This window comes from Periplaneta americana, chromosome 3, assembly GCF_040183065.1.
Source record: "Periplaneta americana isolate PAMFEO1 chromosome 3, P.americana_PAMFEO1_priV1, whole genome shotgun sequence".
Taxonomy (NCBI): domain Eukaryota; kingdom Metazoa; phylum Arthropoda; class Insecta; order Blattodea; family Blattidae; genus Periplaneta; species Periplaneta americana.
The window spans coordinates 104,901,258-104,918,728 of record NC_091119.1 but is presented as its reverse complement, the minus strand read 5'-3'; the positions used below and the strand labels follow the sequence as shown (position 1 = coordinate 104,918,728).

General features: G+C 33.1%; 1 protein-coding gene across 1 annotated transcript in view; it reads left to right on the top strand.

Moving 5' to 3' along the window:
• LOC138696356 (putative gustatory receptor 28b) overlaps positions 1-16,401 on the top strand; it is a 447,398-nt gene extending 430,997 nt beyond the window's left edge. The window contains exons 6-7 of the mRNA XM_069821182.1: positions 2,693-2,782; positions 13,043-16,401. Coding sequence (XP_069677283.1) covers positions 2,693-2,782; positions 13,043-13,129 — 177 coding nt within the window. The 3' untranslated portion in view covers positions 13,130-16,401. The remainder of the gene's footprint in view (positions 1-2,692; positions 2,783-13,042) is intronic.
• Positions 16,402-17,471: the final 1,070 nt, after the last annotated feature.

Sequence of the window (17,471 nt, the reverse complement as noted above, 5' to 3'; positions counted from 1 at the left end):
ATGAAATTTCGGTCAATGTATGGGACCAGTACCCCATTCCAACTTCGATACGAATTTGGGAACCTTCGATAGGGAGGGAAATCCGGTATCGAAAACCAGCTACATCGCCTGGGGCAGGGGTCGTCAGCACAGAGCACGCTGGGGCTAATCTCTCTTACCCGCGGAAAACGCAGTGCACTAGGGTGCACTCCGTAGCTGCTAGCGGGTATGCTCTGTATCTTTCCCTGTTGCACGATAGTGTACACGGGACAGCACCGCGTACCCATTGCACATTTCAGCGAGTGCTGACGACCATAGGCCTGGGGGATAATCGTGCTAACCATACATTACTCAAGTAGTGGTTGGATGATCGTTCACCTCTGCTGAGGCATGTGGCGCTTCATGGATTGAGACACAACTTATTTATGCTTTTATAATTGCTGAAAGAGTTGAAAATTTCAGATAGACGTGCAGGAGTTGTTGCTTTCAGGTGATACTCCAAATTTAACATCCTTTGAGGAAAACCGAAGTTTCACTGGCCACTCATTTCAAAACTCAAAATATTTGTATGAGTGTCATATATATCTATAAAATATTTTACTCTTGTTATGAATGATGCGGAATATAAGTTTTATCATCAATTATAACGCCAAATGAGAAAAGACAACAAAATACACCAACAAAATTCTCGTTTAGAACATATCATTATAGGCAAGGTTTTATGTTTCAATTAATAATATAATTTAGTGTAGAAATATAAACAAGAGTATGTCGATTTGTTGATAAATGTCAATATTGTGATATATCGGAATAGTTTTCTGTAAATGGAAATATTCTTCAATCATTATCACTATTACCTCATTTCTGCGCATAGCGAATGTTTTTGAATTTCATGAATTTGTTTCACGACTAGTAAAAATGCGATTTTTGTCGATAATTTTGTAAATTATTAATTTCTTTACACTAAAAAGGTACCGACATGAATGCTAAGCTTACACGAGAAAAAATGTAGTAAAGAACTTTTCCTCCTGTTTCTATTAACTTTACAAGAGCACTTGTTTTTGTGTAACTGTTTTAAATTATTTTTAGTGAATATGTTATTTTGATATTATTTACATGTACTTTAAGTAACACAATTTTACTGTGAAACGTTCCTGAAATATGATAAATATTTTATTTTAAGTTCAATCAATAAGATTTATCTATTTTGCAAATATTTTATTTGTTATAACATTTTAAATGGAATATTAACGTTTTCGCCTGTTCGGCATCATCAGATATTGTTAAAAGGACGATATCTAAAACTTAAACCATTAGAATGTACACAGTAAATGTGCATGGCAAGGTAGCTGATTTTTCATGAGTTTCATGTAACTAGATCTTGTTGATGGAAAAGGTTTAATTTTGAATTGAATTTCCAGGACGTATAATTTTGGAAGTTATGGAAATGACTTCTGGTACGTGTAACTCATGTTACAATACATTTTGTTAGATAAAACACTTGTTATAAAATAATTAAAATTAACAAGAGCTTTACATATACTTTATGTTAAGTTAATAATAGGCCCTACAAGATATCAGTGAAGATTATTGATAGAAAAATTCAATTGTTGAATTCATAATTAATTTACCGGTGAATAATTATGAATTAGAATAGTGATATATATTATCCATATTACATTGTTTGTTAAAGTATCATTTAGTATAAAATCAATAATTAATAGATAAAATTGGTAAAATTTTTGTGTGTTGTTTTTGTGTGTAAATTATTAAAAAAATATTTAAAAATATGGTGCCATGCTATTACGATGTAATCATTAGTGGTTGTTTAGCAATACATTTGGCTCTTCTTCGGTAGTCAATCATCAAATCTTGAATTTATTAGTTGCAAGTAAAAAAAAAATACTGCATTCCTATAGATTGTGAGAGTGCTATTATATTTGAAAAACGTAAGCTTGTAGATTTTAAGAGGGTATGTTAAAATGTATTTCGAAAAAGCTTGTGTAAACGGTTGTGCCGAGGGGAATGGAAATTGAGTTTTGTATATGTATGCCTCAGCGTATGTGTGGGTATCCTTGTTGGTGGTTTAATGCGTACTGAGCGAAATAGATAAATCGTATTGATTGAACTTGAAATAAAATATTTATGATACTGAATTAGATTTATCTGAAAACAAAATTAATTGTAAAACAAAACAATCAGTCAAGCCCTGAAGAAATTTAGAGTGGTACAAAAATGGGGACATTCAACAAGAGTAAGAAATAAATTCAGTAAGAAAAACATTCCTTATGGCAGAAACATCTGTGAACCTTGCGTATGATATCCAAGAATAATGACGGAAGAAAGTATACCAGAACATAAATATTCATTAAATCATCAAATCATCATTGTAAACACTGGATAGAAATGTGAGCATCATGTGGAAATCCAGGCTAACGCATCCAGTTTAATTATAAATACTCGGATGTTTATATAAAATCTGCATAATCATATAAGAAGAGTGACCTTAAATTATCGCATATTAACCACAGTAGTTTTTCCCAGCAAACCGAATTTAATTTGGAAAAGAGGAAAACGTATTCTCTACTTCTGTACTAGCTCATTTGATTAATGTTGCTCTGTTATGAATGATTATTGCCTTCATGTGTCTACATAAAAAATACGAACATATTTATCTAGCTCATACATGATTTCAGCTTTTCTTATTTTTCAGTTGCAACTGTTTTCGCTCCAACTCCTGCACAGGAAGGTCCAGTTTACAGCATGCGGCTTTTTCCCTCTTGACTTTACTCTGCTGTATTCGGTAAGCAATTTCGTCATTTTAAACACGAATAAATGTGGTTGTTGTTTAGTCAAGTGTCCGGATACCAAGAAGTCACCACTTATGACGCAACTAAGCCAAGAGTTAATAGGGTATCTTGACCAGTTCCTTTCCCTCTGCATTGCATACATCGCTGACTGGTAACGCATTAAATTAATCAGAATTCAGATGTAAAAAATTGTTATTTCCTCTTCACATATCGTCAAGTGAGATTTACTGTACATATCAATCAGAATCCAATCAGAGGCAATAAGGATAATTATTTTTATTGGTGCTTTACACGTGGAAGCGGGTTCAACCTCTATTTCATATCTCTACCTTAATAGATTAATTGTGCCTGCCTCTTCATGGAATACCGAACACACTGAAAACGTAGTTTATTAATCTGTGTAACTATTTTGACTGCGTTTCCTGTCATACCTCTTCAAAACATTCGAAAGAATGCCAATGTCCCACCAAGTGATTATGTCGCAGGGTCGGCGAAACGGGGAAGTCACGTGACACTTATTTACTTTACCGGACCATTTTTTTATTATTTTAAACAGTTGTAGAATATTACGTACACTTCCACTTGCGAACACCAAATATTTTCAGGAAAAAGCCTAACATCCTAGACCTTTACAGAGAAGCCAGCAGAAATGAGTGGGGGAAAATCAAGATGCAACCTAACTACTCGGCTGGTTAGTAGCAATGATGATAATATTCCATCAGACATTCCTGTAAACTGTAGATTCTTGTGCTATGTCCTACAGTGGAGTATGTCAATGAAAAAAAAAAAAAAAAAAAACTAAACTCCATTTCTGAAATCTGTAGAGATAGGAGACGAAACAAGTCCTTTGTGTAAGTGGTGAGTGGAGGGACCAGGCCAATGACAGCTCTGAGGGAAAACATTGCTTGAAGGGAGCGAGCGACTGCAGACAAGGGATCATTTCTATCTGAACTTAACTGCAGTTTAGATGCCGCACTACCTATTTCTGCCACGCATATCTTACCCCTTAGCGGCCGCGAGCGATGCAACCCGCAACACACTCCCGCACTACTAGGCTCCGCCTATTCGCATATCTCCCTTTCCACCCAAATGTATTGACTATAACTCTATAACTCTACAGATTCCAGAAACTGAGTTTAGAGACGAGAAATGGTTGCTGACTTTTTACAGAGTTCTCCCATTCAGGGTTTCAATACGTGTCGTAAACATACAAAAAGAACCTAAACTTCAATTATTTTTTTACATAAGTCACACCAACAATAATTAGTGGTCCTTAATAATAAGTTGGACTCGACAACGGTTTGATGTTACGAACCACGATCTAATAACGTGTAAATAAAGCAGAAAGAGCGTTTCATAACTTGTGATATTCAGTTTAAGGAGGTCTCAGAATCGTAAATTAATAAAATCAATACTTATAAACTTGTGGTAGATAATGCTTTGATTTCAAGTTATATTAGATTTCTTGCTACAGCAACACTATGCTCAAAATGAGCTCCTTGGAACTTGATTTAAGTCTAATATGCATCATCATGTACCTTATCCATTAAGAATTCCTGGTACTCCTAGAATTTTTTGGTAGCATTGTTCAACACTTCGTCGGAGGATTTCAGTTTTCTCAATTTGTTGATGTTCCTTAAATTAATGTGAATTCAGGTCCCGAGAGGTTCATTCTAGGCAATGGTTTCACCACAGCAGTTTCAATCGTTAGTGAAATAGTTACCCAAAAATGCCTGTAAATGAAGTATAATAAATACTTCACTGCCATAAATAGTAGTAGGCCTATAGGAAGCAAACAAGAGCCAGTGCAGCAAATCATCTCCTTAGGAGACTGACAAGTAGAATTACAGGTTTCAATTCTCTAAGACCAGCAGAACGAATAAACATGTTAAAGATAAGAATTCGAGTTCAGTACTTCAAGTTGTTAATAATTTAAGAAGAAATGTTGATATAGAGAAGTGGTTTGGTTTTCTTTCTTTCCATTTTGTTTCTTCACCCTATCTTTCATCCCTTTTCCTTGTAGAATTTTCCTTTCTTCCGTCTCCTTGTCTTCCTTTGGCTTTCTCTCCTCCCATTTAATTTAATCTCCTTTCCTTCTCATAGGTCGATCTGTCTCACCTTTTATTTTTTACCTTTCAGTTTCTTTGTCTTTTTTTTTTTGGTTTCTTTTCCTTCTTTTTTTCATTTCATTTCGTTTTATTTCTTATCTTTGGTTTCGATTTCCTTTAGTTTCGTTTCGTTTAATTTCATTTTTGTTCCGTTTCGATTGATTGGGTTTCTTTTGGATTCGTTCCGCTTCCTTTGGTTAGGTTTGGTCTGGTTTCCTGTAGTATCTTACCTCTTTATTTAATTTGGTTTTGTTCGGTTTCTTTTGAATTCGTTCTGCTTCCTTTGGTTACGTTTACTCTCGATTCGTTCAGCTTCCTTTGGTTATATTTGGTTTGGTTTCCTTTAGCATCTTACTTCTTTATTTAATTCGGTTTTGTTCGGTTTCATTTGGATTTGTTTCGCTTCCATTGGTTTATTATCATTTGATTTCAGTATCGTTCCTTTGCAGGGAACTACGTTTACAAGAGGGCTATGGCCTTCCTTGACTGGTCTCGTTAAAACTTCAATTTGTATCCACCGCTCTAGTACTTTGCTGATGTCACAAATAGAAATCTACATAAGTAATTTCGAACTGCACTAATTACTCGTGATAATGGCAATGCAAGAACTATATTGTGTGGTAGTAATTACAACTGGTCAGTTAAGGAAACACCCTCGGCTAGTGAACTCATATAATGATAATTCCACCTGCTGAACTTCCAACCACGCAACAGATGAGACATTCTTAACCCTCTGAGGACTGGATGGGGTATTCTGACACTTCATTGATCGTTCTTTTTTCAGTTCAAAACATAGTAATGTTTATTTTTGGGTCATGGTTTTTCTGCATTGTGTCAAATGTACTTTCTGGTTTCACATTTCGCATGAAAAAAGCTCCCTGTCTCCGATTTTCTTTATAAAATTAATTATTAGTAGTTAGGGTGTCCAAATACCCCAGATAGTCTTCTGTGTCGCCTATAATTTTTTTCTTCCTTGCTACGAGAAATATAGTTTTTCGTTATTGATGTCATGGTTTGTTTAAATTTAAGTATTCGTTATGTTGGCATAATTACAAATAAATAATAATTTAATAAAAAATTTCAATAAAATAATTAAATATTAATAAATCAAAATCTAAAAAAATAAAATTTTAACAAACTTAAAATGATAGTTATTATAAAACCAACACCAATAAAAAAGTAACAGAAATTATAATAATATGGTTTTGCATCTTAAGTCCATTATTGAATCCAGTCAACTGTATCTGTAGCTCGTAAACAATAACTAATAGCCTATGTAACTTATTAGCCAATCTGATTTTGTAAATACAGTCAACTCCGTGTGTAGTGAACTTCTGCGGATTTCCATATTTAGCACTATATCCTAGGTTCACTATGTCCGAAGTCTCTCTCCCCTAAGCTTAAATGGCAGAAATGAATGAAAATTTGAACGATAAAATAAAATACTATACAGTAATTAAAATATTTCATTTTGCGGAACGGATTACACTGTATACTGTTACTCACAGTTGATTTACTTAAACTATGCTGTCGACCCACGTCCACTTGCGAAACACAACGTTCAATGTCACTTATAATATTCGCCTTATCTTCCAAAGAAAACAGTTTACGCTTCGACATTTTTATATAGTACATTCACTGCCGAACACTAGAAACAAACTGATCAGGTAGAAATGACAAACGTTCTTATGGTGTGACTGTATACTCAGTCTTGGAATTTCCTGGGTCACTTAATGGAAACTGGGAGGGGGTTGATGGAGTTAGAAGTAATGCTGAATGAAAGTTCTTTGTTTTTCAAACAAAAGATGTTAAGAAATGATGGTGGAATTTGTTGATACAATTACAATTACAATTAGATGAAGAGCTTCATGATGATACAAGTGAAAATGATGTAATAGATCAAGCTTCAAGAGACACCAGTGGCGATGAATCATCGTTTGCAGCAAAAATGGAGAAAAATGGAAGAGGTCTCGCTAACCAACTACGCGTAAAAAGTTGTGCTAACATAATAAGTGATGTGGTCCTGCTGCTTACATGAGACTAACATCGTTGAAAATATGTTCAAACATCGTGTTGATAATAAAATGATGGACACTATAGTTCCCTACATAAATCAGAGAGGATAAAATGCTATGCACAAAGTGTTTCTTAGTATTCTGAGATTTGATATCAACACGCGTGAAGAGAGGAAAGCCACTCAGATATTTTTAGAGATATTTTCAATATTTTTGTGAGATCCTGTTAGAAAAATTACAATTTCCATTTCTGTTTATATGATTGCTGAAGCTTGAATTCTGTTTCTGGCATACAAAAGTTGCTTTCTTAAAATATTCTAAAAACATTATATAAATATTTATTATAGTCGTACTACAAACTTAAAAATTAACAGTAGCATTATGATCTTTGTTTCATTGATCTGTAAGATGCTTTCAGAGGATACCAAAATACTGTTGATTAAAGTTTAAACTATTCAGTTTGTATCCTAAGCCCTTTTAAATAAAATAAAATGAAATGTTTATATTAAGAAGACAATCACATAATATGGTCTTCAACGTAATTTTTTAGACCTGGTCCTTAGAGGATTAAGGAGGGTGACCATTTAAAAATAAAAAAAAATGGTGGAAACTCACTGAATTCATTCTAAGAAGTGGCAGATATTACCATTGTTACGAATATTATGCAATTTATGGAAGTAACAGTAGTGACCAAGAATATCTGATGTAGTGGGAGTACGAAGGCCATAAGACTGACGCAACTAAGTTTTCCGTCCTCAGCTATGATAAAAGCTATGATAGGAGCCGAAAAGGTGAAGTTAACTATGGCACAAAATTAGAACGAAATGGACATCGATAAATAGAAGTATTCGTAAATGATGAAGTGCTCTAGCGACATTGTTCCAACTCTTATCTGCCGGAGATGTCACAAAGAGGTATCCGCAGTTACAAATTAGTTCCCACTGAGTTACCGCAAGGAATCTCAAGGCGATTGTCCCAGTCGTATATCAGTCAGTAATCAAAACATACAAGACTCACACTCCACCTGATTCCCTAGTATGTGTGGTAGGAAACTGCTGTGAGACAGACAAACTATCTATCATCCAACACAAGTTTAAAATGTATCGCCCAACTTCAGAAATAAACACTCTGCAAATGTAGGTTGAAATTGATCTAAGTAGAATTGGTGATATATTATATGTATATGTATATTTATTGTCATCAAAATCATGTACAATTCGCGTAGCATCCGTTAATGGTGTTCCTGTTACATTTTTCTGTATTCCAGGAAACCACCCTTAACTACATTTACTATTAATAACTATTACGATGTAGCCTATTTCATACTACATACAATCATTATAGTTATTTCTTAACAAGAACTTTCTTCCGTTTACCATCCTATACAATTTCGTATATGCTATTTCTACATTTAGTTTCAGGAATGTTTTCGGAATAAGAATTTTTTTTGTTCTTTCATTTTCTGGGAAAGATAGAAGAATGTGTAACGCGTCTTCTTTTTTATTACGTAAAGGACATATCGATGGCTGAGAACCAGACTGTTCTAAGTCCAACTTTTTATAAGAAAGAAATCTATGTTTCATTGTGTTCCAGTTCTTGTCTGCATATAAGAATCGAACAAAATTGTAAATATTCCTCTCCATAAGGTTGTTATGAAGCTATTCCAAAGTGTTTCATGAAGCTTTGAATGTCAGGAGCTTAAAACAGTTTTCCTGAAAAAGGAAATAGTAAAATGGACTTGGAACCGTCTGGTTCTGGGCTATCGATATGTCTTTTCCTAAGTCTCTTCTTCTATTTCTTAACATCCATATTCCCAACCTCCACTACGCTAGTACCACCCTTTCATCCCTGTTGTTAACTTTTGTATATTCTTCCTGTTTCTATATGATTTTCATTTCTTTGTTTAATGATATTAAACCATTTAGCTTGCTAAACATTTCCTGACTCAGTATCTCGTTGCTACTCTCCGTTATAATGTTACCTATCAAATTTATATAATTTCACCAATTTCTTGCCGTAACCAATTTAGTCCTAAACTGCTTAAATTATTTTCCAATTCTTTTATCCAATTTGACTTAGTTTTCATCGTTTGTAGGAATCTTAAACTTCTTTTCTAGATGTAATTTTCTTCTTTCTGTACAACATAACCCAAAAATTTAATTTTCCTAACTAATATTGTTCCTCTATTACCCTCCATCACCATTTCCTATCTGGCTGCTATATTTGAGGCATTCCATGGGATCCCCAAATATTTCTTAGAAAATTTAGATCTTAGTCTATCTACATTTACTTCTGATAAGTAATTTCTCAATATTTCAACACTATATATAATATTTTTGCTTCAATCGTCGCTCTGTAAATATCATTTAATCTTTTGCTATCTATGTTGGGCCATTTATTTAAACATTGTCTCTTGCTGTTAGTGCTACGTTTCCTTTATTTCCGATATTTTCACTTTGCTCTTTCCAATCTCTCTTACTATTAAATATTACATTTAAATATGTAAATTTACTCACACTTTCAATTTGAATATTGTTTAGGTACCACTTTTCTATTTTACTCCGCACAATTGGTGATATATAGACAGTTTTAGGAGCATCTTCTTAGGATGTTACGGTTTTACTGCCATATTCCGTTATTTCTCCCTTTACTATCGTCAATAAGATAGGAGACGGGGGCAAAGTCGTACTGTCAGTTGGATGTGCCTTGGATTCTGATGATCTACGAGAAAAGCAATAATTATCTTTTAAGTCGTTTGATCCAATGGACCTATGAATAAATCACAAGTGCTGCTACAGTAGGATTCTCAATTGCAATTACAGAGAGCTTCTTACCGAGTCAAGAATTTTCGATTTTTTCTGTAAGTAAGTAAAATAATAATAATAATTTGGGCATTCGGCTAACAGACACTGTACATGGATAAAATTCGTCATTTAATTTTATCAGTGGTTTGGAAAGGAAGTAGGTATTTTACAATATTGTCATTTCGCAGAGAAGATACTATCCCATTTCAGTTTGGTTGATAGACTTTCCCCTTTACTCACACTCTCTATCATCAGTGAAGGGGAAAGTACTACTGTCGATCTCACAAACGTTCGACTAATTCACTTCTTACATAGTGATACATTTTATTTCTGAAAGTGTTTAACGGTACTCTATATTTCGAAAGTCCATACTAAGTGTTTATATTGAATTTTATTGACTGGCACATTAAAAAGCTGCTGACAACAGAAGATAAATGTTTTCTCCACTGCTAGTTGCTACTCTACTGCATACACAACTGGACAATCTGCACTGTGTCGCTCCCCCTGACTTCATAATACAAACTGGTATTCCTAAATGTAATTAATTATATTAGTTGAAAATATTGTAAGAACTACACAAAAATATACTCTATCATGTAATTGTCAAACATCTGTGTCACTGTATTTTATATTCACTTATATACATTATTTAATATTTTATTTTCTAGTGTGTACAGCTTGGGGGGGTGCAGATATAAGAGGTAACAGCTACCAGTCTGCCACTGACGGACTCAGGACAAGTAGAAGGGGAAAGAAATGCCGTCGCATCCTCTCAACTCTATGAAATGTCGTTTAGACTCTCGGTAATGTGACGTCCCAATTATCCGGCCTCATAGCGTATTTCCTATCTCTCCTACTGTAATAGTTTTCTGGAAAATTTGCATAGGTGTCGTGTGTTATTCTGTATTAAGTTACATGTACGTCGTACACGCGCCGACTACTTACGGAATTTTCTAGAAGTACATGTGGAATGGTTGGCGCAACTTATAACATTAAATTTTAATGATATTTTTAAGCACTCTCGCTAATCCAGCACCTCCCTGTGCAAGGAATGGTCGAACTAGCAAGAGTCTACTGCAATTGAAAAATACTTTTATTCAATAAAGAAATACTTTCTCCCGGTATAATTTTAAACAAACTTTATTCTTCCCATCTGATTTTTCATCTTTAATTTAGATTTCGTTCTTATTGTTTAAAAAAACGTCCGAACCGATTTATGTTGATGCATTTGAATTACCTTCATCTAACTTCACGAATTTCAGCATGGAACATCGTAATCTTTCCTTTTCCTTGTCACTTTCATTCTTCTATTTGTGATAATAAGCACCCGAGAGACGTTTAGTCTTTCTGCTCGGCATCTTCAAATCTATAATAATAATAATAATAATAATAATAATAATAATAATAATAATAATAATAATAATAATAATAATAATAATAATACAGTAAAATGAACAACTATGGTACAAATTAAATAATTGAGATGACAACAAAATGAAGGACATAGATTGCAATGATTAATTTACAAGAATTAATACTATAATATTTTATGGAAAGGAGTTGATTCTAACAAAATTATTACCAATTTGTGTAGAAAGATTATGCATATAATATTAGCAAAGACATTGTCATGTTCTAATTCTTCTATACATTGAATGGATCGAAATCGCCTACGTGTAAGTTAGCATGTTTAATACATCTGGAGACCGGCTAGGAAGATTTAGAATTTCTAATATAGAAGAGTTTGTGATGTCTCATGTCCCTGATAGGAATACGAAGGCTGACACTGTTTAAGAAATATTGACAATTAATGTTACCTTTAAGGACCTTACATGAGAATAAGTAATCGAGATCATGATGTCTAGCATACAAGCTTCGACATTTAAAGTGCTCGCAATTTTTATCATAGTTATACCCGGAGTTATTAGGCAGGAATCTGTACGAACATAATGAAATAAATTTCCTTTGAATATTTTCTAGTTTTGCCGAATCAGTACTAGTAATACAGTTCCAAACTACAGATTCATATTCGAGTTTCGATCTCACTAATGTATAGTATAGTAATCTATTAAAAGAGAGTCATATGTTGAAAAGGAATAAGTAATTGACAAAATTATTCCTAACATTCTTATTGCGTGGTTATAAATATAATAAATGTGGTTGTGAAAATATAATTTATCGTCAATTAATACACCGAGGTCTCTAATACAATCTTTTCCATTCATTAATACATTTTTTAGATGATAGTTATATTTTAGTGTAAAGGTTTCTCTTGAAAATATTATTACGTAAGTTTTGGATTAATTAATCATCATTCCGTTATCGACTGACCAATTGGTAATTGAATTAATGTCATTCTGAAGAAATTGACAGTCAGACTTAATATTATTATTATTATTATTATTATTATTATTATTATTATTATTATTATTATTTTCTTATACTGCACAAAATATTTTCTCCTTTCGAGTGAATTAAAACGTTGCAATGACGCAAACTTTTCTTAAGGTTTTCTATGCAGAATCCTGTCTACAGTAACTCTTATCTAAGCTCAATATAAATTAAATGAAAATAAATTATTACATTTATAAATCAATGAAAAAACTAAATACGCACTTGTTATACTTAATTCTTAATCAACAAGTTCCTCCCCACACTGCTGACTATGAAGTAGGAACGAATTTTATGCAGTGGGGTGAATATTCAAACTGTGCACATTTCACATCATTATGTTTTTAAAGTAAATTCAAATGTGAATCAAATCCGCTAAATATAAACATTTATTTACTGTATTTTTCCGTCAATGAAGGTGTGAGAAATAATAAATTGATATCAAATTAGAGCACATTATTTCACCTTTTTTTCTTTGCAAAATTCGTATAACACTAAATTATTAATAATTATTTTAAAATTATATATTAAATTTATTCTTTCGGCCGCCCAAGGAAATTGGCCGCCTGCGTGCACGCACGCATTGCACACCTATTAAAACCGGCCCTAAACTCATTCTCAGCTTTACTTCCCTTCCAAAGAAATCCATACTAAGGATTTGTATCACCCTTAAATTTCATATTTCTCGACCGAGTTTTAACTGCAAACCTTGAACTCAATAGAAGACATAATAACAACTAGACCACCGATGACAATGATAAATTAGTTCATAAAATACGTAGTAGGCTCTCATTTCATTTCAAAACAAGATCATGTCCACTATAGGTATAATATACAGCGTATAGCTACCATGAAAATGGAAGACAAAAATAATTGAAGGAGTTAGGTTAAAAAGCGAGATAGAGTAGAGTTTCTGCCTTTGCTTTGCATTGCAGATTGTGGGGGCGGTGACAACGTACCTGGTGATACTCATTCAGTTCCAGATCTCCTTCTCGAGCACCACCACAACTCCCGCACCGTGATCTGTATTCTGCACTTACCACAAGGCAGTCTGCAGGAACCTTCGCAGTTTTCTCGTTGTTCATGGGTTCACGTATCGGAAAAATGATCAATGAGAATAGAGTGGCTATGAGAAGGTTCTCAAGACCTGCATCAACGCTTGTACCATCGCAACATTATATTCAAAACTCTTCTACTCGGAGGGTGATTTCTCTTCTTCCGAGAAATTGTGTGGATCGACGCGTTTATTCTTAGTATATTTTACCACGTACAGTATAATTCTCATGATATTTCATAATATGAAGAATACAAATCGATATAAATAGATTTTGAGGTTTTTCACAGAAGTAAACGTTTGCATTAAGACTGGCATCAGAAAACTGGTTTATATCATGTAATTTCTCTATACCAGGTCTACCAGTCTGTCCACCTGTGCGTAGCGAAGTCTATTGTACTATTATGTGGATTTCCCTCATATTCGTTATCTAAGAGATAATGCACGCTATATGTAATGCCATTTGATAAAAATTAATTTTAAAAGTGACGCACAGTGGTGATTTACTTAAAATCATATTAATGTTTTTACTATTTAATAAATTCCTCACGTGATAAATTTTGAACCGGCCAGCATGGTGATGAATTTGGGGAGCTACAGAGAGTAGCGAAATCCTGTTTCGCAAGCCAGCTATAGCCTAACGGCCGAGGGATCACAGTTTACACCTGCACTGGTTGGATGTTCGTTTGCCTCTCCTGAGAGTCAAGTAGGCTTTGGCCCTCAATGGGCTGTTGCGATACGGAATTATATATTCTTATAAAAATTATTACTGTGATGTACCGAAGTACATAATTTTGAGTTTCAATGCAGTAATTCTCCGTTTCCTTTGGTGAAGAATCGGTAGAACGAAGAAAAATTCTCTCCGGCACTGGACTCGAACCCGGGTTTCCAGCTTTACGTGCTGGCGTTTTATCCACTAAGCCACACCGGATTCATGTTCCGATGCCGGATTGAATCCCTCTCATTTTAAATTCTACCTGACGTGTTTCCCTTTGTTGACCTACCCTTGTGTACCGTGTCACAGTATGTGTGACAGTAGACACATTGTCCAACCACAAGTGCAGAGGTGCACTCATTACGAGTGACTAAGTGACCGGGGTCCGACGGAACAAGACGCCGTCTTGAATCACAAAGCGATTACTTACGCTTTATCATATTACTATGATGGCCTGATTATGACGGAAAGGTGATCACTGAGTCTATCCTTACAGAGGAAGTAAATGAAACTGTATATACTACGAGTACGCCTATCCAAAAAGTACTGCTTCATATTGTGTACCTAATCATAAAGTACTTGAGGAAATAATTTAAGATTTTATAAACTTACAAACACATGCATATGTATGTAATTAACATAGCCTGACCCGTTACGAAAATAGAGAAAAAAGTAATACATTTTTCTGTAACAGGTGTTGTTCTGTACATTTCGCAGGTAATCACAGAATCTCTTCTTTTTTGGAAAAACTAATTTAAATCCCGAAGGAGTAGTCCGTTGTCGATATTTTCGCACAATTTAAATACTGTCAGTGTGCTTGTATTCAGTCGCAAAATATGTTAATATTAAAAACATTTCACTTTCGTAAACATGGATGAATATTTATCACGTATAATGAAATATTGTTATGAAGAAAAATGGACCTGTGAAATAGACAGAATAAGAAATGAAGCCGTGCTAGAAAGAGTGGGTGAAGAATGAATGACGCTGAAAATGATCAGATGGAGAGAAAGGAATTGGTTGTCACTAGCTAAGAAGTAACTACCTACCGAAGATGCACTAGAAGGAATGGTGAACGGAAGTAAAGTTCGGTGTACAAGAAGACATCATACCGGTAGACTCTACATGAATCGAATGCGGAGACTAAGAGGAAGGCGAAAAATAAGGAAGATTGATTAATACTGATTTGCAGTGAAAGACCTGCCCTTGGGCAGAAAACTAAGGATGAATTAATCTTCGATTCAATAATAGACCTACTTTTGGCTAATTGCTAGATATAATAAATATAATCTCATTATAAACAACTAATAGCGTTAATTTCTGTCGACGATTAAAAATTAGAAATGGTTGCTTTTATGTGAAGTTGTGCAAAAATAATAAAATATATGTGCTTAACGTACATTGATAGATTGAGTTAGCTGTTCTGTTATTTTAGATAATAAAGAAAATGTGTTCTTCTGTGTAATTTTGTAAAGTTCATCTCTTTATATTTTGCTCTTAGTACTATATTAATTGTTTAATTTCTTATATAATGAATGATAGTTCAAGAAATAAACAGATCCATAATAACATATATTCTCTTAAAATTTTAAGTCGCAATAACACTTTAGATTTCAACGAAAATAATAAAAATATTACATAAGCATAATATAATTGTTTGAAACATAATGATAACATATAGTTAATCGAAGCTACTAATCGCGGTTATTTTCACGAATTTTATCACAAACAAATAAAAATGACGAAACCCAAACCGTGGCTGTTGGATGATTATCGTGATGTGAAGTGCGTTTGTGGAGATGTTCCAGTGAGCGTCTGGTGTTAAGAATACGTAGCTACTTTGAAAAATTCACTAATAATGCACTTGGTAATAGTTCTGGTATTGCAAGGAAATGCAGATTATAGCTTATTTGTGAAAAGAATGAACTGTACATTAATCAGAATTTGTATCTTTAATGTATATGTAAACCCAAAACGAAAGTGTTTGAATTATTGTTATATTGCAAAGTCGTATTGTCATGCTGATAGCCTACAGTAAAGTTTGTTTATGTATAAATATATTACTACCAGTAACTTAGGAAAGAGTGAATACTTATTTCTGATGAAAATTCTTATCTTTAAAACTTTTCATTTAATTGTAAAAGTATATTCATATCTATACATTTATGTTTAATTAATATTCCCTACAATTACCTATTTATATAATTAGTACCCCCAACTACATTTGCCTGCTTACTAAATAGTAAACCTATTGTACCTACAACCATCTAGGCCTATATACTACATATCTATAGTTTTAAATTTTTTAGCTGGTTTGAATTGTTTCGACATATCTTCATCAGATGAACATATCCTGATGATGATCTTATTGTTATCTTTGTATATGTATGTATATTTATGTGTATGTAGGCCAATGTATACGTATTGTTATCAAAATTATGGGCAATTTGTAGGCCTATATCAATATTAATGATAGTCTTGTTACATTTCTGTTTTCCAGAACCCATTCTTAACTACATTTTACAAATAATAACATCATCATACTACGTACAATCATTCTATTTATTTATTTGTTTATTTATTTATTTATTTATCTATTTATTTATTTATTTATCTATCTATCTATTTATTTATTATTTTGCTAATAATTGTAGCATAAAATATAATATATACAGAAAAACTTTAGCTCGCCCCTGAAAGAGTAGAACTCGTGCTCAGGGGCGGATTTCTGAATTGAAATTAATAATTATACAATACAATTTGTCTTATGTCTACTGTGCAATTATAGTATATAAATTTAAATTTACAATTTTTCAATTTTTATAAAATCCATACATATTTTTTTTAATTTAATACTAGAACTATTAGAATTGAGAAGATTAGGATATTTAAATATAAATTTGTTATATATTCTTGGGTCTAAATTACTACTGTGATGAAATACTGTAACAGTGTTGCATTTTGGTTCAAACAATCTTAAAGAATTCATACCTTTTGTTTCATAACTATGAGAAGACAATTCAAAATTATTTCAATTTTTATGTATGAATTTTATTAATACAATATAATAAATTTGTCTTACGTTAAGTACATTAAAGTCTAGAAACAAATTTTGAGATGGAAAATCAGTAGGTTTATGAACACATATTTTAATTATTTTCTTCTGTAATAAATAAAGTGGATTAAAATTGGATTTAAATGAGCTACCCCATCCTATAATTCCATACATAATTACCGATTGAAATAAAGTTAAATATATTGTACATACGTATTCAGGGTGGAAGTGCAGTGCAGATTTCCAGAGCGCATAGCTCATGTTGTATGTAAAAAAAAAACTAGAATATCATGCTGGTGGAAAGTTCATTGTTTTTTCATAAAAATGTTTTTTTTTTTTTCACAAATGTTTAACATCTCTTATTCGGTAACTATTGCGACTAGGATCGTGATTTTCGTCCATATGGATAGGAAATCTAATAAAGAATAATTTATCCCTTTTGGCGTATTTCAATAGCGTGCACGATTTCGTGTAAATTCAATTTTTAAAATTCCTAAATTCAAACCATTGCACGAAGCGAAGTCTCCGCACATCGCGGCT